The sequence below is a fragment of the Nelumbo lutea genome, chromosome 4, assembly GCF_056320005.1.
Source record: "Nelumbo lutea isolate HS-2025 chromosome 4, American lotus-T2T, whole genome shotgun sequence".
NCBI lineage: Eukaryota > Viridiplantae > Streptophyta > Magnoliopsida > Proteales > Nelumbonaceae > Nelumbo > Nelumbo lutea.
Genome location: NC_142687.1, coordinates 764,693 through 788,694, shown reverse-complemented (window position 1 = coordinate 788,694; position 24,002 = coordinate 764,693). Strand labels below are relative to the sequence as shown.

General features: G+C 44.3%; 1 protein-coding gene across 2 annotated transcripts in view; it reads right to left on the bottom strand.

Moving 5' to 3' along the window:
* LOC148853284 (Gut esterase (DUF1350)) overlaps positions 1-24,002 on the bottom strand; it is a 106,721-nt gene that overhangs the window by 4,578 nt on the left and 78,141 nt on the right. For both annotated transcript variants that reach the window (XM_088983801.1, XM_088983802.1), the window contains exons 7-8: positions 17,127-17,234; positions 16,322-16,471 (exon numbers count right to left, since the gene is read on the bottom strand). In XM_088983801.1, coding sequence (XP_088839927.1) covers positions 16,322-16,471; positions 17,127-17,234 — 258 coding nt within the window. The remainder of the gene's footprint in view (positions 1-16,321; positions 16,472-17,126; positions 17,235-24,002) is intronic.

Below are 24,002 nucleotides of genomic sequence, written 5' to 3'. Positions count from 1 at the left end.
GATCAATTCTTCCTTTACATGTGATGTTTGGATGTTTGATGTGCTGCGACCATGGGCCATAAGCACTTGGCCCATGAAGACTCGATAGTGGCTCTTGCGCACACCATGGCTGAATGCACATCATTGCCATGGTGTCCCTTAAGGTCATTGGATGACCCCTCCTTACTTGGTGGGCCCCACAACTCTGAAAAGGGATGCATACAGAACCCCTAGCCGATTAAGGCCCACCAGAAATCTAACTTTATGAAAGTCAGTGGGAGCCACTCTGGTTTGACATAAAATTAGAACTAGGGCGTAATTTTGTTCCCTCCAGCAAATATGAGTGCATGTGATAGGGAGATCCATATGATGGACTCTCTAAAGGCCTTCCGTCATTAGCACAATGATGGGTCCTTCAGTAATGAGGAAACACACCATAAAATTGGACTATCCATTTGCTGTTGGATCTGTCAGAGTGTTTCATAAGATGATAGGGGCATCATAGATCGATGTGGGAGGGGCTTCACCAGAAAATGGGAACTCTCTCACGGTACCTTGGCGTAACATGAATATGATGGGTGAGCACTCACTGGACAGAAAAGTTTACCTGAAAACGGCTCTGAACCTTGTCTGACAGAGGCCAAAGGGAAACTCATTCGATGAGTGGATATGACCCGTCACAGAAAGGTGGTGGGGTTATGCAGCTGAAACAGTTGGCTTCACGCACCCCATGTGATTTCCCACATTTCCAGATACATTTCGTCGTCTCCGTCACTGAGAAAGGAGGGAAATCTCAGAGATGAACAAATGGGAATGGAACATAGATTAAAAATCATATCTATGTAGGTAATATGAATCAAACTAAGGTTGTGGACTAACGTCTTTGCTGTTTTATCAGAAAATGGCAAACGGTCAATTCACAAAGCTTCTAGACGATAACAAGCTTAAGGGCCCAAACTATGCCGACTGGTATAAAAATCTTATGCTGGTCCTAAGTTCCGAAAAGTTAGATAAGGTGGTGAAAAATCTTGCCCCGGAGCGTCCGGGTGATAGGGCTTTTGAGGCCTGTAGGAGGGACTACCAAGATTGTGAGGATAAGAACTCCCTAGCCCGCTGCTTTGTCATTGCCTCACTGGACAACTCAATACAAAGGCAGTTCGATCAGATCGAACTAGCCAAGGACATATTGGACAGTCTAAAGACAATGTATAAAGAGCAGAACCGTTCTACTCGACAGAAGGTCCTGAAACTGTTCATGACCGCGCAGATGTCCAAAGGGCAGGAAGTTCATGACCATTGTCTTCGGATGATGGGCTTCATTAACAAACTCGAAGCCCTTGGATCCGGGCTAGATCTTGGCACGCAAGTGGATGCCATCCTGAATTCTTTGCCCTTTTCCTTCAATGCGTTCACAATGAACTACAACATGAACAAGCTGAATGTCAGCGTCTAGGAACTCAGCAATATGTTGCAAAGGGCCGAGGATCTACTCAAGAAGGATGAGCCTATGGTTATGCTTGTTGAAACTAACAAATCGGGCAAGAAAAAGAGAAAGGCAAAGAAGCCCCAGAAGAAAGCTGCCAAGCCCAAGAAGCAGAAGAAGAACAAGGCATCTGATGTCTGTCACTTCTGCAAGCAGACTGGCCACTGGAAGAGAAACTGTTCTGCCTACCTGGAATCTAAGAAAGGTAACGTCGAAACTTGTGTCATAGAAACTAATATGTTAGTTACTTCTGTGTCCTGGTGTGTTGACTCCGGGCTTCAACTCATGCGTGTAATTCACTGTAGGGGTTCAAAGTTAGCAGAAGATTGAGTGAAGGCGAAGTGACACTATTTTTGGGAACGATTACAAGTGTTGCAGCTGCGGCAATAGGAACCGTAGAATTAGTTTTTAGAGAATGAGTGCTTGTACTTAAAGACTCACATGCCTCTAGCATTACCGACTTGGCCATATCAGTGTTGACCGAATCACAAGGCTGGTAAAGGATGGTCCTTTGGATTTTCTAACCGTAGAAAATCTTCCCACTTGTGAGCCATGCCTCCAAGGTAAGATGACTAAGCGGCCATCTGATGGTAAGCTTGAAAGATCTGTAGGCGCACTTGACCTAACACATACTGATGTATGTGGTCCCCTGAGTGTTAGGACATGGAATCAACACGTGTATTTCATCACCCTTATAGATGATTTTTCACGATATGGTTATGTGTACCTAATGAGACACAAGTCTGAATCCTTTGAATAGTTCAAAGAGTTCAGACAAGAAGTCGAGAAACAGTTAGGGAGAGAAATTAAGGCCCTTCGATCGGATCGAGGTAGCGAGTATCTCTCTGACGAATTCAAGGACTACTTAAAGGTCAATGGGACAGTGTCACAATTAGCTCCTCCTGCTACACCTCAACTCAATGGTGTTTCAGAGAGGAGGAATAGGACCTTGTTGGACATGGTCCGGTCACTTCTCGTACGCTCAGAATTACCCACATTCTTTTGGGGATACGCATTAGAGACTGCTATCTACATGTTGAATCGGGTTCCAACCAAATCAGTTCCGAAAACTCCATATGAACTATGGACCAGAAGGAAGCCAAGTGTAAGACACTTGAAGATTTGGGGTTGTGTTCCACACGTTAAAAGAACAAGTGCGGACAAGTTGGAGTACAAAACCAGCCGTTGCCTATTTATAGACTACCCAAAAGATTCGGTGGGTTATCTATTCTATGACCCAAGTGAGCAGAAAGTATTATGCAGTCGAAACGCCCAATTCTTAGAAACCGAATACATCCTGGACACCCATCATCAAGAAATAGTTCTTGATGAGGAGAGCTCAGGAGCAGTGGGAGATGCCCTACAAGTTCCAGGTAGTGACCAACCTAGAAGATCCACTCGGGTATCCAAACCACTAGTCCGATATGGTTATGACCAAGATAGTTACCTGGTGGAAGCCTTGACTGGTGAGGAGGATCCAGTAACTTACGCGGAAGCTATGTTAGACATAGATTCCCAGAAGTGGGTGGAGGCCATGAGAGCTGAGATGGACTCGATGGAGACCAATGGGGTTTGGACTCTAGTAGATCCGCCTTCCGAGGTAAAAGCAATTGGTTGCAAATGGATCTACAAGAGGAAGAAGGGCTCCGATGGTAGGATTGAGACCTACAAAGCTCGTTTGGTGGCAAAAGGGTATACTCAGAAAGAAGGCATTGATTATGAGGAAACCATTTCGCCCGTGACCATGCTTAAATCCATTAGGATCCTGCTAGCTGTAGCAGCATACCATGACTACGAGATTTGGCAGATGCATGTCAAAACCGTGTTCCTGAATGGAGATCTTAGTAAAGATATCTACATGCAGCAGCCACGAGGTTTCATAGCTGCCGGTCAGGAACACATGGTATGTAAACTTAATAGATCCATATATGGACTTAAGCGGACTTCTAGGAGTTGGAACATCTGTTTTGATTTTTCCGTCAAAACGTTTGACTTTGAGTAGAATCCAGATGAGCCCTGTGTTTACAGGAAGTCCAGTAGGGATAAGATGTAGGAATGATGTAGGAATGTTGACTTTGGTCAAGGTATGGCTATCACAACAGTTCTCCATGAAAGATCTTGGAGAAGCTTCATATATACTGGGTCTTCGACTCTATAAGGATAGATTGAAGTGGATAATTGGATTATCCCAGGTCACTTACATTGACAAAATTGTCAAAAGATACAGCATGGAGAACTCCAAGAAAGGAAACGTTCCTTTCAGGCACGGAGTCACTCTCTCCAAGAAGATGTCTCCCAAGACTTCTGAGGAGATCGAGCGCATGAGAGACGTTCCCTATGCCTCAGCCGTAGGGAGCATCATGTATGCCATGCTGTGCACTCGCCCAGACATTGCTCAGGCGGTGAGTGTGGTAAGCAGATTCCAGGCCAACCCAGGGTAGGAGCATTGGACTGCTGTGAAGAACATACTCAAATACCTTTGAAGGACAAAAGAGTTTTATCTAGTATTCGATGGTAGTTCACTACATCTGGTTTTGTTTTCACGATAGGATCGTGTGCTGTTTGCTTGAAAAGCAACAAACAGGGGTCCACTGCAGATTCCACAACCGAGGCCGAGTACATTGCTGCAAGTGAAGCTGCCAAGGAAGCCGTGTGGATGAAGAAATTCATACACGAATTGGGAGTGATTTCATCCAGCAAATCACCCATCCTGTTGTTGTGTGACAACAATGGAGCGACCGCCCAAGCTAAAGAGCCTCGGGCCCATTCGAAGTCAAAGCACATCGAGAGGAAGTACCACGTACTACGGGATATCGTTGGTAGAGGGGACGTCCTAATTCAGAAGGTAGCATCAGTGGATAATGTGGCAAACCCATTGACTAAGCCACTGTCACAGAAGGTGTTTGAGAAACACGTGGAAAGTATGAGACTCCGACTTGTACCAGATTGGACCTAAGTGCAAGTGGGAGCTGTTAGACAGTATTGTATGCCCTTAGCTTCAATCCGATTTGATATACTTTTGATATTTAGTGTAAATAAATAAAGTGCATGTTTGATTCATGTTGTTTGGTATAATTCTGTGTAAGACCCTAAAACTGGACACTTATTGAGACTCGTGTTAGTTTTAAATGTTCATAGCCATTGGATAAGTCTGGGGAGATTTATTCTGCCAAGGCTGATACTGGTGTGCCACCAAGTGTTGGGATGGCCTGTCTCGGCCACCAGGGTAAGACCCAAGGCACATGCAGTATGGGATTACTCGAATCCTTGAACCGGACCAAATTTCCAGTATTGCCCTGGACCTTGGAGACAGATGGGCAAAACTGGAAAGTTACACCTTACCCCTGGACTCGATTATGATACTTCACTAGGTGTTGGATCAGGCTGTCTTTCATATGCAAATCAGTGAGATCCTTAGCGTGGATCAAAACCTGGGTATGTTGGGATAGTCTGAGAATTCATCTGAGTGGGTGATCATAGTGACAGGATCAACCCCTTTGTCGGACAAAGGTAATGATCAGGAATGCACTCTCTCTGATGGAAACCAAGCTGCCGGCAGTTGATTTCAATTGTTGGAATTTCGTTTTGCAAAATTAATATATATATATATATATATATATATATATATATATATTTGTACGGTTTCAAAATGTTTGCAAATGGTTTTAATTCCCGGGATCCATGTGAGAGAGGGTGTGACACTGTTCCTTGCAGCCAAGGGAGAGGTCCTCTCTTGTCGGGCAGTGCTTGATCATTAAGGGCTGAGAGGTTAAGTGTAAGACCATTTAGGATAGTACCTGATGGGCTAATCTTGCACCTGCCCATAGTCCTTGGTTTTTTATAAGATGGCTTGGCCCAGGGACCACTTAATGTAAGTGTTGGGCCCATAGGGTCCATGTGATGGGCTTAGGGGTTCACTGAGATTTTTAGTGAATTCGGCTGGGCCTTGTAATAAAGGCTGGGCCGAACCCATGTGGCTGGTGTGTAGATCAATGCTTGGATCCCACGCCATACAAAGAAGCCCAACTGAGTAGCAGATTGGAAACTAATTAAGCATTGAACGCTTAACGGGCCAAAAGCCCATTTCGAGCTGGGCTGATATGATCACCCATCTGTGGGGAGGATCTGGGATTAAAGTTAGCAAAAGGATTGGGCCTTTTACCTTATCCACTTTGGGAGACCAAATTCAAATTAGATTTGAATTAGGTAACCTCCTGATAAGATTAGGAGTAAGCTAACTTAATCTGTAGATAGGATTAAGATCATTCCCTATCCAAATACTGATTTGGATTGGGATAACTCCTAATTAGGAGGTTTCTTAATCAAGAAGAAAGAGGAGAAACCCTAAGTGAAAAATAATCAGATTTCGAACTTAGGTGTCTTGTGCAATAAAGCATCCTGCGAATTGAGATTGGATCTCATACACACTCCAGAAAGAAGAGAGGCTATTCAGCCATCTTCGTCCCAGGAGTTCTCCTCCAGCCGCCGCCATTCTTTCTGACAAGATTCGATCTTTGAAGAAGAAAGAAATCAAGAAATCAGTTCTTGACATCAGCTTTGCAGAAAAGACTGAAAAAGATTTTGTGCTCAGAGTTTCCAGAGGATTCTTGCGAAGGATCCAGTGTGTAGGACGCACTCTGCTGGTTCCGTTCCACATACAGCTGTGTCATCTTCAGCAGGAGCGGATCTTGGTGTCCTCTTTGGGCATGAACACTAACTTTGGGAGATACTGCTTCTCTGGATCAGGTATAATTCCTCCCTTCCCTTTTGGTTCAGATCTGGTTCGATTATGGTTCAAGTAGGATCCTTGAATCTTGTATTCTAAATTTAGGGAATACGATTCCTAGTTGGGAGAAGGTAGGAAAATTTTTGAAATTCGCCCACCCATTCCGCAATCTTTATGGCGTCCATTAGATGGATCCTACCATTCTTTCATGCCCGAGGGCTGAACAAGCTTGGGCAGAGGCGGTTGCTTCTTACCTAAAATCCCCCGTGTACGAGAACCAATGAGCAGTGGATGGTATTCCTTCAATGAAGAGGGGTTTCAAGCTATGCTGCCATTACCTTAAGTCTCTTTTTCCCGACCTCAATGTTAGATCTGTTACTTCTCGGAAGGTGCCGCTCAATCTCGTCACCCAAGTGGACCAGGAGCTGCTGACCCTGTCGGATGAAGAGGAAGACGATGAAGAGGGGCTTGATGGGGGAGATGGCGAGGAGGCTCAGGATGATGCTGATGGTGAAGAGTAGCCTATCTCTTAAGCTCGGACGAGGAATCTGCGGTGGTCTGTTGGTGTTACTTCTCAGTTGTTCCGGGGGCTTTTATGCTCCTATGAAGATCTTGGGGCCTGCATGCCCTGTATTTTTCCAAACTTACGAATATATATTTTAGGCGGCCATTTGGCCTGCTTCTTGTAGGGAGGGGGGGTTCTGGTTCTCCCCCTTTTTCTTTCTTCAGCAAAGGAGCTTTGTTTTTTCCATCGTTCTTGTTTTCTCTGTGTGTCTTAGATATGCTGTTTTGTTTGAAGGGATGAGAGATCCATCGTATGGACGCCCAAATCTTGCGGAATAAAGGGGCGAATTTCAAAATTTTTTCTCTCCCTTTCAACTGGGAATCACATTCTCTATTTAGAAAATCATATTTTCAATGATCAATCTTGAACCATAAACTGAACCAGATCTGAACCAAAAGGAGTAGGAGAAAATTATACCTGATACGGAGAAAAAGTATCTCCCAACGAAGGTGTTCACGCCCAAGGAAGGATCCAAAGACTACTCCCACTGAAAATGGCGCAGTGCAGGATGGAGCAGAATCAACAGTACTCTTCTCCAAGAATTCTGTCCTTCGCAAGAAACAGCAAAATGGCACATGAGCACAGCTTCCTATCAATTCTTTCTCAAAGAACTGATGTCAAGATCTAACCTTGACTTCTCCCACAACTAGAGATCGAACTGGATGTCTGGCGGCTGCAGGAAGGAGGCGGCAAGAAAGATCTTTGCAGGGATTGCAGAAAATCTTTCTTCTCTGATTTCAGCTCTGAAGAGGATCTGATTATGTGTGTATTCTCTAAAGGCTGCCACCCCCTCCTTTGTAACCCCAAAGGATCAGATCCTAATCCAATTAGGAGCTGCTTATCCAAATCATATTTGGATCAGCCTTCTCTTCAGGTGATAAGGATAAACCCTTATCTTATCTGCAGATTAGATTAGCTTTCTCCTAATCTCATTAGGCGGTTTATAGATTTGAATCACATTCAGATATGGACTCTCTGAGTGGATAGGGTCAAGACCCTATCCTGCCTGCTAATCTATCTCAGAATTCGCCCCATAATTAACTAATTAAATAGCCCAGTTCGAAATGGGCTTTAGGCCCTATAAGCTTATGTGCTCACTTAACCTTCATAACTGCTGCCCAGTTGGGCTTCCTTGTATGGCGTGGGACCCAAGCATTGATCTACACATCAGCCACATGGGTTTGGCCCAACCTTTGTTGCAAGGCCTGGCCGAATACACTGTTATGGACAGTGCACCCCCTGATACCCATCAAATGGGCTCTATGGGCCCAACACTTACCCTAAGTGGTCCCTGGGCCAAGCCACCTTGTAACACCTAGGGACTGTGGGCAGATGCAAGATTAGCCCATCAGGAATTATCCTCAATGGTCTTACACTCAACCTCTCAGCCCATAATGATCATACACTGCCCGACAAGAGAAGACCTCTCCCTTGGCTGCAAAGAACAGTGTTGCACTCTGTACTTGTATGGGTCCCGGGAATTAAAACTTTTTTGCAAACATTTTAGAAACCATAATATATACATACTTTTATATCTCATATAAAATATATTTTGCAAAACAAATCTCAACGACTGAAATCGGCTACCGGCAGTCTTGGTTTCCATCAGTGAGAGTGCATCCCCGATCATTACCTTTGTCCGGCAAAGGGGCTGATCCTGTCACTATGATCACCCACTCAGATGAATTCTCAGACTGTCCCAACATACCCAGGTTTTGACCCCTACTAAGGATCTCACTGATTGGTACATCAAAGACCGCCCAATCCGACACCTAGTGGAGTATCATAATCGAGTCTAGGGGTCAGGTGTAACTTTCCAGTTTTGCCCATCAATCTCCAAGGTCTAGGGCAATACTGGAAATCTGGTCCAGTTCAAAGATTCAATTAATCCTACACTGTATGTGCCTAGGGTCTCACCCTGGCAGCTGAGACAGGCCACCCCAACCGACTTGGTGGCACAACAATGTCAGCCTTATCAGGATAGGTCTCCCCAGATCGACCCACTGGTTGTGAACATTCTAAACTAACACGAGTCTCATTAAGTGTCCAGTTTAAGGGTATTACACAGAAACATACCAAGGGAACATGAATCAAATATGCACTTTTATTCATTTACAATAAACTCATAAAGTACATCATTTTGATTGAAGCTAAGGGCATACAAAACTGTCCAACATTGTTTTGATCTCTCCTGTTACCTGCTGTTGGTCGAGCTGATTTCTGGCACTGGCGAGCTATTTAAATCCTTATTTCAGGAATAGTATCGGTGTAGATTGTCTATGTTCCATGCTTGGGGGGATCTTTTTGCCATCAAGTGTCTCAAGTTCATATGCATTCCCGCCGAAAATTTTAAAGACTCTATAAGGTCCTTTTCAATTCGGACCAAGCTTCCCTACTCTGGGCTCAGGCACCATGATTTTCCTAAGTACTAGGTTGCCGACCTTGAAATTACGTTTCCTAACTTTAGCATTATAGTATTGCGCAACACGCAGTTGATATGCTGTAGTCCGAATGTGAGCAAGTTCTCTAGTTTCTTCTAGTAGGTCGAGGTTAGCTCGCAATTCTTCTTCATTTGATTATTTAGCGTATGCTTCAGATTGCAAGGTTGGAATTTCTATTTTTGTCGGTATCACAACTCCGGTTCCATAAGTTAGGTTGAAGGGCATCTCACTGGTTGTTGTTTTGGCAGTGGTCCTGTAGGCCCATAGTACGCTGGGTAGCTCGTCCACCCACAATCCTTTGGCTCGAGATAATCAAGCCTTGAGTCCTCGTAGTATTACTCTGTTGGTGACTTCGGCTTGCCCATTAGCTTGGGGATGTACTATCGACATGAATCTCTGCCTTATTCCCATTTGTTTGCACCAATCTTGAAACTTAATGTCTTTAAACTGTTTTCCATTGTCAGAGACTAATACTCTTGATAGACCAAACCTGCACACTACACTTTGCCAGAAAAAATTTTGGACGCTGCGAGCTGTTATTGTCACTAAGGATTCTACTTCCATCCACTTAGTGAAGTAATCCACAGCTACCACCAAAAACATTTTCTGTCCCTTTGCCGGTGGGAAGGGCCCTAGTAGATCTATGCCCCATTGCGCAAATGGCCACGGGTTGGTCAAGTATCTTAGGTCAGTAGCGGGTTGATGTAGGATGTTTGCATGTTGTTGGCACTGATCGCACTGCTGGACCAGTTCAGTTGCGTCTGCTTTCATGGTGGGCCAGTAGTATCATTGTTGCAAGGATTTCTGGGTGAGGGCTCTGCTCCCTTGGTGCCCTCCACAAAGGTCTTCATGGATCTCGCATAGAACTTGGTTTGCCTTAGCTCGTCTTAGGCATCGTTAGTAGGGCATCGTGAAGGATCTCCTGTAGAGCAGCTCGCCTACTATCATGTAGCGGGTTGCCTGTCGCTCTATTCACCGAGCTGCATTTCCTTCTATTGGTAGCGTGCCGTGTTTCAGGTAATCGTAGAGTGGGTCAATCTAGCTCGGCTCGGCGGTAGTAATGTTGGCGACCTCCTCTCTTGCCTTTTCTATCGAAGGTCGTGGTAATTCTTCTATGTAGATGGTTCGTTTTGTTGAGTCAATCGTGCTCATTAATTTGAAGAGGGCATCAACCTCTATGTTTTTTGATCTCGGAACTTGTTGGAGATACATGATTCAAAAACTGGCAGGAGTCCTCTAACTTTGGTGAGATATGCCGTCATGGAGGAGTCCCGAGCCTTATAGTTCCCATTTACCTGGTTTACGATGAGCTGAGAGTCGCTGCATATGACCGTGTTTGGCTCCTACTTCCTTTGCTAATGCCAATTCTGCTAGTAGGGCCTCATACTCAGCTTCGTTGTTTGATGCCCGGAATAGAAACTAGAGCGCATATTCCGTCTTTATTCCACAAGGTCTATATATTCCGCTTCCGCCCTGGTGAGACGAGCCGTCTACCTGAAGTATCTAGGGCTCCTCGTCCCAGCTCGCTATCTCGCGAGGTGGGGGCGCTGTGCTGGATAAAGCTTCTGTTGCTAGCACCATCTGCCCGGGCGACGGCGAGCTGAAGGTACTCTCGGCAATGAAATCTGCAAGGACCTACGCTTTAATTGCTGTGCGCGGCTCAAACCGGATATCATATTCACTGAGCTCGATTGCCTATTTGGTAAGTCTCCCCGAGATCTCGGGTTTTAGGAGAATTTGTTTCAGCGGCTGATCTGTTAGCACCACTATGGAGTGCGCCTGGAAGTAGGATCTCAGCTTCCGGGTGGCTAATACCAAGGCGAAGGCAAGCTTTTCAATGTTTGGATACCTTATTTCGGTGGCATGGAGTACTTTGCTAACATAGTATACTGGCAATTGTGTTTTTTCTACCTCTTTGACAAGGACTGAGCTTACCACTTCATCACTTGTAGAGAGGTAGAGTTTGAGCTCGTCTCCCACCTCCGGCTTGGTCAACAGAGGGGGTGAACTAGGGTATTGCTTTAGTTCGTCAAAGGCGAACTAGCATTCCTCGGTCCATTCAAAGGTCTGGTTCTTTTTTATGGCCTTGAAGAAGGGAAGACACCTCCCAGCCGATTTGGACATAAATCTGTTCAAGGTTAGCTTCTATGTCTAAGATTGCTTGGGTTTTTTCCAGGTTAGCTTCTATGCCTCGTTGGCTGACGATGTAGCCCAGGAACTTTCTTGAGGTCACACCGAAAGCACACTTGTCTGGGTTTAACTTTAGGTTGTGTTTTCGCAAAACGTCAAATACAAGATTTAAATAAGAAACTAATTCTTTTGAAAATAGTTTTTACAACCATGTCGTCAACATAGCACTCAAGTTTATTGCCAATTAATTTTGAGAAAACAAAATTCACTAATCGTTGGTAGGTCGCTCCCGCATTTTTTAAACCGAATGGCATGACCTTGTAACAATACAGGCCTGTCTCGGTGGTAAATGCAATCTTCTCTCGATCTTCAAGGTCCATCAAGATATTGTTGTAGCCCGAATAGGCATCCATAAAGTTGAGCAGTTCGAATCCTGAGGTTGCATCTACCAAGCGATCTATGTTGGGTAGGGGTAAGCTGTCTTTTGGGTAGGCACGGTTTAGGTCCGTAAAATCTATACACATCCGCCACTTGCCATTTGCTTTTTTCACTAAGACTGGGTTCACCACCCAGCTTGGGTATTGGACTTCCTCTATGAAGTTCGCAGCTAGCAACTTCCCCACTTCTTCATTTACTACGTTCCACCTTTCTGTGGCAAGGTTTCTCTTCCTTTGCCGGATTGGTCTAACTGTTGGGTTCACATTAAGTTTATGAGTTATTAGATTGGGGTCTTTACTAGGCATTTCAGCAGTTGACCAAGTGAAAACATCTAGATTTTTCAATAAAAAGCTTACCAATTTAGATCGCAGAGGATCTTTTAGGTGGACTCCTATCCGTAGTACTTTCTCAGGGTCGGTTTTGGAGACTTGCACTGCTACTGTATCCTCGGTCGGGCGAGCTTTTTCTTCAGTGTTTTTTGGTGGAGGATCTAGGTCAATGTCAACCATCATTTTACCTTTGGCTTTCAGCAAGGCCACATAGCATTTCTGAGACTCTAGTTGATCACCGCATAGCACTCCCACCCCTATGTCTGTTGGAAATTTTAGTGCTAGGTGGTAGGTGGGTACTACAGCTCGCAATGCATGTAGAATTGGTCTTCCCAAGATCGCATTGTAAGGCGATGAAGCCACTACTACTAGAAAATCATGTTTCAGTCGAGCTGGGGGGGGGAGAGCCTACTTCAATCGGTAGCCTGATCTTGGCAATCGGGCGAACTACTTCCCCGCTGAATCCTACCAACGGTATATCAGCGCGTTGTAGGTCAGTTTTACTCAGCTCCATTCTTTTGAAGGCTTTGGCGAACAAGATGTCAGCTGAATCTACCAAAATCCTTTTTACCTTGAAATCATTGATGAGCAATTTTACCACCAAAGCATCGTCATAAGGGCATTGGATTCCTCGCATGTCATCTTCAGTGAAATAAACGACTTCTTCTATTCGGGGGTGTTTGTGTGGCTAGTTATCTTCCTGTTCTAGTTCGCGTATTGTGTTCCTCCAAGCAGATGAGGTGCATCCTGCTATAATCGAGCCTCCTGTGATCACGTTGATATTTCCTCTAACTTGTCTCTCTAGTGCTTGTTAGTTTTTCGCAGGTGGTTCCTACTACCTGCTGCTCTGTGGTGCTTCCACTTCTTGAGTCCGCTCATCCTTGATGAAACGTTTCAAGTAACCTTGCTTAATGAGGTCCTCGATTTCATTCTTCAAGTTCCAACAGTTCTCAGTATTATGTCCGAAGTCCCTATGGAAATGGCGGTACTTGTTCGGGTTCTAGTGCTGGGGTCCCCCCTCATCTTGGGAGGCCATTTCACATAATCATTAGATTGAATATGCATGAGAATCTCCTTTCTACGAGTGTTCAACGATGTAAATACCCTGCTGTATGCAAGTGGTGTTCCCAGTCGTCGTCCTGCTCTTCTGTTTGGCAATTTGCTATGCCTTATCCTTGGGGATCTACTTTTATGAGGTGACCTGCTCTTTCGCCTAGTTCGACTTTTGCTTGCCTCTTCATCTGTCCGCTTCCTTTTTCCTACCTGCTCCTACTGCTTCTTTCCGCCCTTATGAATTCATGGGCGATTGTGAGGAACCTTTCCATGGTAGCGGGAGGGTGGAGTTCTAGTTCCCGTTTTAGCTTGCGATGCTTGACGCCCTTTTTGGCTGCTATCAACTGAGTAGAAATCTGCTGAATTAGAAAATATGAAAAAAGGTAGTTTCTTGAAGAGAGAAGGAAGAGAGGAGGAGAAGAGAAGAAGAGAAGTTGAGAGAAAAGAGAGCAATAATCTTGCCGCCCCCTTCACTTATTATTTATACTAAAATAATAGAATAGTACAAAGACAACTATGCCTTTATAGGGCGGCAAAACATAAAACAGTATATACAACACTCAAAAAACATAATAAAATTTGGACTCACATAACTACTATGGTCCCCACCTCCTGTCTAACAACTAACATAAAACATCTACTCAGAAAACATCATAAAACTAATTAATCTTCAACAAACTGTACAAAGGGATCTAAATTAGGAATCTACAACCGTTCCATGTTGAAGCGCCGGATGTATTCTCTAAGTGGTTCATTGGGCTTTTGGACTATGTTAAACAGGCACGTAGCTGATTTTGAGTGCAGCATGGTTGTGATAAATTGGTTGATGAAGAGTCAAACGAACTGGTCCCTGTTTTTTATGGATCCTGGGGCTAGTCCCGAATACCATAGCCAGGCTTCTTCTTTTAAGGTAGTGGGGAATGCTATACACATACTAGCGTCATTTGCTCCGTAAAGGAGCATTAGAGCTTGAAAGCTGTTAGCATGTTGTACTGGGTCTGATTTCCCTTGGTAGGATTCCAAGGTGGGTGCCCGGAAGTTTTTAGGGCAAGGAGCTCTAAGGATTTCTGGTGCGAGAGGGGTTTCCCTAGTCAAGCTGGATTGTTCTGATAAGGTAATTATTCTTCCTGTTGCCGTGCTACCTTTTCCTAGACGAGCCTCGCCCCCCACTTGAGCATGCTGTATCTTTCTTCCTGCGCTGTGTTCTTTTCTTTTTTCTGGTGCCTTGCGGAGCAAGCTGCATTAGATTCAGCAGGGGCCTCCGCTTGACTCTCTTCTGGTCATTGCTCATTCAGGGCTGTAGTATCTTCTCTGGTTGGTGCATGGATTTGGCTACACACTTGCGATTGGGGTAAACCTTATTGATTCAAATTGGATTGTGGGGGTTGTTGGTTGTTATGAGGCTGACTGTCCTTTGGTGCTGGTTGTCCGGACATTACCGGATGCAGTGGTTGACACCGCTGCTAAGGTTGCTGGTGAAGTTGTTGAGACTGCTGATGAAGCTGCTACTGAGACTGCTGTTGGTGTGGCTGTTGTGGCTGCTGCTGGGACGGTTGCTACTGTTGTCCAGCGATAAACACAAACCTGCTCTCCCACGACCGCATTTGTTCAGTCATGGTATTGACACACCATACTAGGTCATTAAATTGTCACGCATCCACTGTCGTGGGGAGTGCTGCTAGTTCCATAGATGGTGGGGGCCAATTCACGTTTTCCACTTGTGGAAGGGGAACATTGATTTGGCCAATGGTGATGGTTGGGATCTGGCTGTTGATGTTCTTGGTGGAAGGATTTTCTGAAGATGCCATTAAAAGGTTTTTTTTTTGAGTAAAATTTGAGATGAAGAGATGAATGAAAGGGAACACAGGCTTTTGCTACATTTTCCACAGGCGGCGCCAATTGATGAGGCACAAAATATTCCCACCAATAGATGAAGCACAGAATCTATTCACTCCCTTGTGTCTGATGAGGTGGCTCAGACCGGGTTCAATCTGCTGGGATCTGCTGAAACGAAAGAGAGGTTAGAGTGCCTGGGTAAATTTTACCCAGGAAGACACTCCGATGCTTAAGTCAGTAAGTGGTTCAATCAGAGAAATTGGGAGAGAGTGCGCTTATGTGTGCATACCCTTTTGAAGTGGTCCTGGGGTCTTTTTATAACCGCCTGAGGTTCAGGTGCTGCTGGGTAACATCTCGGAGCCTTGTACAGAGCTATTTCCTAAATTCTGGGGTGTACTGGTCAGTTGATTGCTAGATCCGTGTGGCAGTTACAGGTCGTTTTCTGGTCTTGAGGCGGTCAGCTCGGTGGACCGCTGGGGCTGTCAGAAGATTGAGCTCGGCCGCGTACCAGATACTGACTGCCACGTGTTACTTTGGCGAGCTACTCTGCTATGCTGGACACTGTGGGCTGAGCTTGCTCTAGCTCGTCCATGTACCTGATGCTGGCTGCCATGTGTTAAGCTGGCGAGCTGTCTTATTGAGTGGGACGCTGTGTTGTTGACAGCGCTCACATGTCCACCATCAATTAGAATGACCAAAATGCCCCTCATCGATTTGTTTTGCCACTCTGATTCTTTCAAGTAAAGCTAATACCTCTACCTTTATGGAGTCTCCAACACTTGTTGGGCCTGAAAACACTGCTCTAACACCTCCATTTTCATCTCGAAAGACACCACCTACTCTGGAGGGTCATGGGTTACCCATACTACTACCATCAAAGTTGAACTTTATTACTCTACCATTGGATGGTTGCCACTGTTGTTGCACTACCACTTTCTTGGAGGATGAGCCTGCCACTTCCCCACATTTATGCATAGTATCATCAATAGAGAAGGGTGAAAATGCTCAATGACTTCATTCAATGTGCTACCCTTGTTGTGATGGTCTCAATAATGGCTTCTTTACTTCTTGCTAGAACTTTGTATATTCTAGCATTTCTTTTTAAGTATAGGCACCCCCAATATGTTCCATTTAAAACACTGGTTAAGAAAGATTTCAAATGAATAATAGTGGTAAATAACATCTATCCTTGTAGCAGAAAACTCATCACAGTCTTAGTAAAAAATATATTTCTACAATTCATACAACAATCCTAGGGAGATACAAAATACAATAATCTGAATATTAAATGTAGTAAATCAGGTTACTGGAAATTCACTGAACACTAAAGTGATTACATACCAACCGATGGGTTTCTTCTGGTTTAGGGCTAAACTCTTCTCTCCCCCTGACTAAATCCATGTACAAAGGAGGAAGTTGTTCAACCAAGGGAAAAACCTGCTTCATAATTGGAGGGCTAAGGTTTTCTAGTTGCTTCATAGCCATTTCTGCCTGGAAACATTTCATGAAGGAATGGCATATGCATCAGTTCAAAAATTGTTGTAATAAACCTAGTACACAGAATATAGATACTATAGAGTATAGACCTAGGAAATTTTAAAGCATTTTCTTTGAGACTAAACAATCTCTACCTTATCCAGTCATGCTCTGTCTGGGACACACAAAACAACATAATTCTTTTACAGCGACCAGCAATAGGGGAAAACAGGTAATATTAAATGGCTAAATGAAGAATGGTAGGCAAGAATCTGATCAAATACTGGGGAAATTTCACTATTGCAGGCATTTGAGATTATCTTATAGCAGAATAAAAGAGTTAACTTAAATGTTTAGTATGTTATGCTCAAGTACCTGAGGTAAATATATGATTCTAGCATACAAAAATTTGAATACAAGTTCCAGTGGTTTTTTAATAAAAACGGGTTAAAATTAGTCATGGCCAAGTCTATCTGGATTAGCTACACAATATTTTCATGCAAAGTTTCTTTTACTATCTTCTTGCAAAGCATGGATGCTGATGATGTATTGTAATAGACAAAAAGTACATACATAAAACAACATACTTCAGATAGCAAAGTAATATCAGATTAAATTACTCCAAAGTAGAAAGGACAACCACTCCAACATAAGAAGGCAACTTTCTCACCCCAAGGCGGACTGTTGGTGATGATGTAAACTGAGAAAGAAGTGGACCAAAGCTTTGGGCCATTGGAACAATGACAGGTGAAAACAATGGGATAGCTAAGCTTGCCTCCTGCAAAATTAATTAGTTGAGAAATGCATCAATTGATCTCTCAAATTTTTATAGATTCAGTGATAGTCTGATAGGCATTTCAGTATTAAGAAACAAACACATACTATCCATCATATTACACAGTTGTCTAATAGACTGTTTTTCCTTTCGTTTTGTGTATGTGTTTGTGTGTGTGGGGGGGGGTGTTAATTCTTGCACAAAGGAAAAGAATACAAAAATACTATATCTAATTCTTGTGTAAAAAAAGAATCTAAACGAAACAAGTACAACAAGAACCATAAAAATTAAGGGTGAAGAAATAAATACAGCCTACTGATGACGTTGTACTGTCATTTGCTAGACCATATACTTGTTTATATTTCTTTCTTTTTTTTGGAGGAGGAAAATTATTTTTTGAACAAAAGAAAGGAATAAATAGATACTATATTAATGTTTCTTTTGTAAAGAAAATCTTCAAAAAAATAAGTACAAAATGAAACCATATAGTATGGTGATGATGCGCTTTTTGGCAGCTCCTGGCTGATAGGTAACTCGGATGCCTAGCTGAGCAATCCCTACCTGGATGGTGGCTCTGACAACTAGCTGAATGGTGATGAGCTGGAAAGTGGCTCTGATGCCTAGTTGTATGGAGACGAGCTGGAAAGTGGCTCTGACGCCTAGCTGAACTGTCCCTAGCTAAAGGTGGTTCGGACACCTAGCTGAACTATCTCTAGCTGAAGGTGGCGAGCTGCATAGTTTACTGGTCCGACCTGCAAGGAAACAATGTCACAGTGCCCTGGTTGCTTTGCCCGGGGTGGGCACTCCGATGCTCAAGTCAATGAATCAGAGATTTTTAAGATTGCTAAATGTGAGAGAGCTGGAGAGCTGCAAGAACTAAATTGTGCATGTACCCTCTGAGGTTGGAGGTAAGGCCTTTATATAGGCATTGTTTGGCGTGGGCATCACGCATCGTGTCCGAGATCTCTGGGAAGATGTGCCTAACTGGTCCAAAGTCCTCAGAGGTAGTCGTGCATGTAGACTAGTCTTTGCGCCTTATTTGGTGTCTTCCAAAACATTCGGCTGACTTCTGAGAGACCCGGGAGTAACGGGATGCATGCAGAATAGGTCAGCGAGCACGTCTTGCAGGTCGCCACTTGGACCTCAATTAGGTCGGCAAGCCTTCGAGGGAGGTCGCTCCTCATGTTGAGGTCACTTTGGCCGGTACTGATGAGGTACCACAGGTCGGCTCTGGACGAGGTGCTGTTAGCCACCCTGAGTTGTGGACGAATTCGCTAGCTAGATTTCCACCAAGTTGGCGGCGGAGGCAGGTCGCTAGGTCGGTGGCGGAGGTAGGTCACTAGGTCAACAGCAGAGGCAGGTCGCCAAGTTGGCAGCGAAGGCAAGTTGCCAGGTCAACGACAGAGGTAGGTCGCTAGGTTGGCAACAAAGTCAGGTCACCAGGTTGGCAACAAAGGCAGGTCGCCAGGTCGACAGGGGAGGCAGGTCGGTGGCGGAGGCAGGTCGCCAGGTTGGTGGCGAAGGCAGGTCGCCAGGTTGGCAGCAGAGGCAGGTTGTCAGGTCACCAAGTTGGCAGCGGAGGCAGGTCACCAGGTCACTAGCTGGGACTTCATCATTTTGTCTAAGGCAAGTTGTCACCTAGGTGATGCTGGGATGTCATCCAACTGTTTTGAGATGCCATGTGTCATGATGTCAGTGGAGGGCCAAATCTGCCCTCATCAATTGCCCTCCACTCCCTAGCTGAGGTTAGCTCAACGAAGGGAGTAGCTTTATTGTAGGTCCTTTGGCCTGTTACCAACATATTTCAAGGTCAGCTTAGGGATCCTTGATGCTGAAAGCGGTTTGGCTTCCCCTTGTAATATGTGTGTCGTTGTTTAAATAGCGGGTCAGTGTCACATCTGCACTGTCATTCCTCGGAGGTGCTGGTTGTCTACTCCTACGATAAGCCACAGGGTGCTCAACCTGTGGGGGCAAATCTACTAATTGCAAGTTGCCAACTTGCACGGGAACCTTGAAAGGCTCGACCCGTAAGGGAAACTACAGTCTGTTGGCTGCCGACTCCCGTGGGAGCTGCAAAGGGCTCGACCTCTAGGGGTGACCTCACGAACAAGGCTGACAAGGCTCGTCCGTGCTGATTACGTGTCGTCAGGTCGGCGGAGGTTGGTCGTCATGTTGGCGGTAGAGGCAGATCTTCAGGTTGTTGGAAGTAGGTCGCCAAGTCGGCGGAAGTAGGTTGCCAGGTCGACAGAAGTAGGTCGCCAGGTCGGCGGAGGCAGGTCTCCAGGTCGCCAGTTCGGCGGAATTTTGACAGTCCAGTTTTGCTCTCAACACCTCGGCCTACAAACACCTCGTCTCTTCGGAAGGACTGACCTGCGAGATTGGCTCCACAACCTATTGGCCATCAACTCCCATTTAGAGCATGGAGGGCTCGATCTACGGCGTGACCTCACAATTTGTTGGCTATCAACTCCCACGGGAACCACAGAGGGCTCGACTTACGGGGTGACCTCACATTCTGTTGGCCGTCTACACTCGTAGAGAGCACATAGGGCTCGACCTATGGGGGTCACCTCATAGTTAGGGAGATTCTGTTCGGGCAAGATTGCGAGAACTCGTCTGGGCTAATCATTTTGATTTTGCCCCCCTAGGGGATTCTTTCGATTAAGTGCCGTTGTTGTTTCTTGAATATGCTATTACTTGAGGTTCAGAGAATTGGGTGAGAACTTAGCCTTTTGTAGCGTTTCCTACAAACGGCGCTAATTGATGATGCGCTTTTTGGCAGCTCCTGGCTGACAGGTAACTCGGATGCCTAGCTGAGCAATCCCTACCTGGAAGGTGGCTCTAACGCCTAGCTGAATGGTGACGAGCTAGAAGGTGGCTCTGATGCCTAGTTGAACTATCCCTAGAAGAAGGCGGCTTGGACGCCTAGCTGAATTGTCTCTAGCTGAAGGTGGCGAGCTGCATAGTTTACTAGTGAGACCTGCAAGGAAACAATGTCACAGTGTCCAGGTTGCTTTACCCGGGGTGGGCACTTCGATGCTTAAGTCAGCGAATCATAGATTTTTAAGATTGCTAAATGTGAGAGAGTTGGAGAGCTGCAAGAACTAAATTGTGCATGTACCTTCTGGGTTGGTGGTAAGGCCTTTATATAGGCATTGTTTGGAATGGGTTAGTCCAAACAACCTTGTGCAAATTTGGAGGTAAGGCCTCTATTTTGAATGGTATGCATGCATAATCACTTAAGGCGCAAAGACTGGCCTACGTTCATTAGTCCAAACAACCTTCATAAATCCAAAACTGGTCATATCTTGGACAAGGCATTGTAACTCAGCAACTTGGAGTTATAGACATGCCTTCAAGGAGATAGACTATGTAGCAAAGGAACTCAATATCACCTCCAGCTAGATTAAAAGAAGTGCAAATGGCTTGGAAGATGCACTGGCAAAACAAGGAGTGGATATAACCCATTTGCTTTGGGCAAAAATCTGAACTCTTATATTTGGGGTTTAGTTTGAATGGTACAACAACAGTACTAAAATTTAACTCCAAATTTAATTAATGAATATCCTTTGCTGATAAAAAAACAAGTGTTTTTTTTTTAACTAAAATTAGCTTATATAATATATCAAATTTACTCCTCTAGACATAAATCATAACAAAAAAATACAAGAAAACCACAAGATCTTTATATATTATTAATTACATAATCGGTTCGGGTCTTAATCAGTTCGGAATAGAAAAATTGCTTGCAAACAAATTATAATTGGGAAACAAAACTTAGAACTAGAACTAGTATAATCAATTCGGTTCGGTCCTATTGGGTAGATCCAACCCATTGACAACTCTAACAACCATCTGCCTCTTACTCTCCCACATAACTAAATTTCCACCTAGTAAGATGTAATATCCAGTTATGGATTCTATAGAGAGGATGGACCATATGGCCCATAGGCTGTTTATTCTTTCTTACCTTTTATATTCCTTTCTGCAATGGGCCTTATTCTGGGCCCATCCTTTCTATGTTATGTTCTTTTAATTTCTTGCCCAACTAAGGGCCTCCTTGTAATTATTCAAGCTTAACTTAATAAAATAGTGTTAAGGTGTTGGAAAAGAGAGTAAGGTTCGAAACTCTCATTCTCTGAACCCTTATTGCCGCATCTTCTTATTCACCTTCTACTCCATAGAAGAAGCATTTTCTGCTGTTCCTTTTTGATTTCTGCATCTATTCTAAACAGTCCCCCATTCCTAAGGACTGTTTTTCTTCTTGGTATCAGAGCAGGCCTGAACTTGGCTTGGGCTCTCATGTGGGTGTAGTCCAGCCGACTACATGAGAGTGTTCCAGGGCTGGAAGCTTCAGCTTGTGTCGCCTGATTCTTGGAGGTCATTGGAAATTGAAGAAAGTGCCCAAGATTCAAATCTCTTGGAGAGTGGTTCGGTGACCAGGAAGAATCAGAGAAAACAGGTCGGTTTCTGATTTGGAGCTTAAGTCAGAGATTGTAAGTTGTGCTCAGTTATTTCTGGGTTTTTTTTTTTTTTTTTTTTTTTTGTTCTGGACTGTTGAAGTGTCCGAAGGTTCTTTGAAAACTGTACAGCTATTTGGCTGTTTTTAATCTGGTTTAACCCAGAGATTTCTGGGTTGTTTTCATTCCTTTTCTGGACTGTCAAGTTGCCGAAATACCTTTGGATTCAGTGCTGCGGGTTGTTGCTTCCTTGAGTTGTTTTTTGGGCACTTGTACAGACTGTTCCTGAGCTGTTTTTCACCTTTGACAGTGGGGTCTTCTCTGCTGCCCACAAAAGGCCTCTTCATCAATATGGACTGTTCTTTGCTCTTTTTGGGGTACTTTTTGGTAAGTACCTGGAATTTCTGTTTAGAAAAGGAGCTTGGACTGGGTGCACAGTATTTGGAGGTTTTCTGATTATTTCTTGAAGGCCAAACCAAGCTGTTTAGTGTCTCGTGTAGTCAACAAGGTGCTGCTTCAGTCTTGGTTCTCACAGCTTCTGGGTGTGATTTGGTTTTTTGTATTGCTGCTTTGAGGCTGGTTTAACACAGCCCTTGCTCATCCTCATTCAGTACTTTTGTTAAAGTTGGTCGAAATCTTATTTGAAGTAGTTGAAAAACAGTCCTAGAAGTAGGGACTTAGCTGGTTTAAAACAGCAAGAGAGATTAGAGAAGAAGAGAGAGCTGCGGCAAGGAGAGTTAGAGGATGAGTGTTTCGAACATAACATCCCTCTAACTCTCTAATACACTTTTATTAAGTTAATCTTTTAGTAATTACAAGAGATGTCCTTAGCTGGACAAGAAATTACAAAAAAAGAAACATAAAAGAGTATGGGCCCAGAATAAGGCCCATTACAGAGAAGAACATAGAGATAACATACAGTAACAGCCTATGGGCCATTAGGCCCATCTTCTCTACACTCCCCCTCAAGCTGAGCATAGATGTCAATCATGCCCAGCTTTCCAGTGTCATGATGAAGTCTTGCCTTGGAGATGCCTTTGGTGAGAAATTCTGCCAATTGGCCTTCAAAGGTAACGAATGGAAGGCACACTTCTCCGGAGGAGACTCTTTCTCAGATAAAATGTCTATCAACTTCAATATGTTTGGTTCGATCATGTTGTACCGGGTTGTGAGCAATGTTGATGGCAGCCTGATTATCACAGTACAACATCATGGGTCTGTCATGATCAATCCCAAATTCTTCCATTAAGGACCTTAGCCACAACAATTCCGAGACCCCATGTGCCATGGCCCTATACTCTGCTTCTGCAGAAGATTTGGCCACAACAGATTGTTTGTTACACCAAGAGACAACATTACCAGCCACCAGACTGCAATATCCTGAAGTAGATCTTCTGTCATCCATATTTCCAGCCCAATCAGCAACAGTATAGGCTTCAAGTTTCAAGTGGTCATGCTTGGTAAATAGGATTCCTTTCCCTGGAGAGCCTTTCAGATAGCACAAAATCCGTTCTGTTGCTGCTATATGAGTATCTCTAGGAGCATGCATGAATTGGCTAATGCAACTGATAGCATACGCAATGTCTGGTCTAGTCATACACAGGTACAGGAGCTTCCCAAGAAGTCTCTGAAAAACCCTTTTGTCTTTCAATAGAGTTCCATCTGTAGCTGAAAGTTTGTGACTCATATCAATGGGAGTTGCAGTTGGTCTTGCACCCAGTTTTCCAGTTTCAGACAATAAATCAAGAACATATTTCCTTTGGGAAATAAGGATCCCATCCTTGGATCTGGCAGCTTCTATGCCAAGGAAGTATCTCAACTCCCCTAGATCCTTAATCTCAAATTTTGTACGGAGGAAAGACTTAAGAGCCAGAATGCCTGAGGCATCATCACCAGTCACTATAATGTCATCAACATACACAATGAGATACACTGCCAAGGATCTACTTCTCTTCACAAACAGAGTATGATCTGACTGTGTCTGAACATAGCCGAACTTAACAAGTGCAGTTCTAAATCTCTCAAACCAGGCTCTAGGAGATTGTTTGAGACCATAAAGAGATTTCTTCAATCTGCATACCTTTCCTTGCATATCTTTCCCATACATCCCTGGGGGAAGGCACATGTAGACTTCCTCATGTAAGTCACCATTCAGGAATGCATTCTTTACATCCAACTGATAGAGAGGCCAATCAAAGTGAGCTGCCAGAGATAAAAGAACCCTCACAGATGTCATCTTGGCAACAGGGGCAAAAGTCTCCAGGTAGTCAATCCCATATGTCTGTGTATACCCTTTTGCAACAAGTCTAGC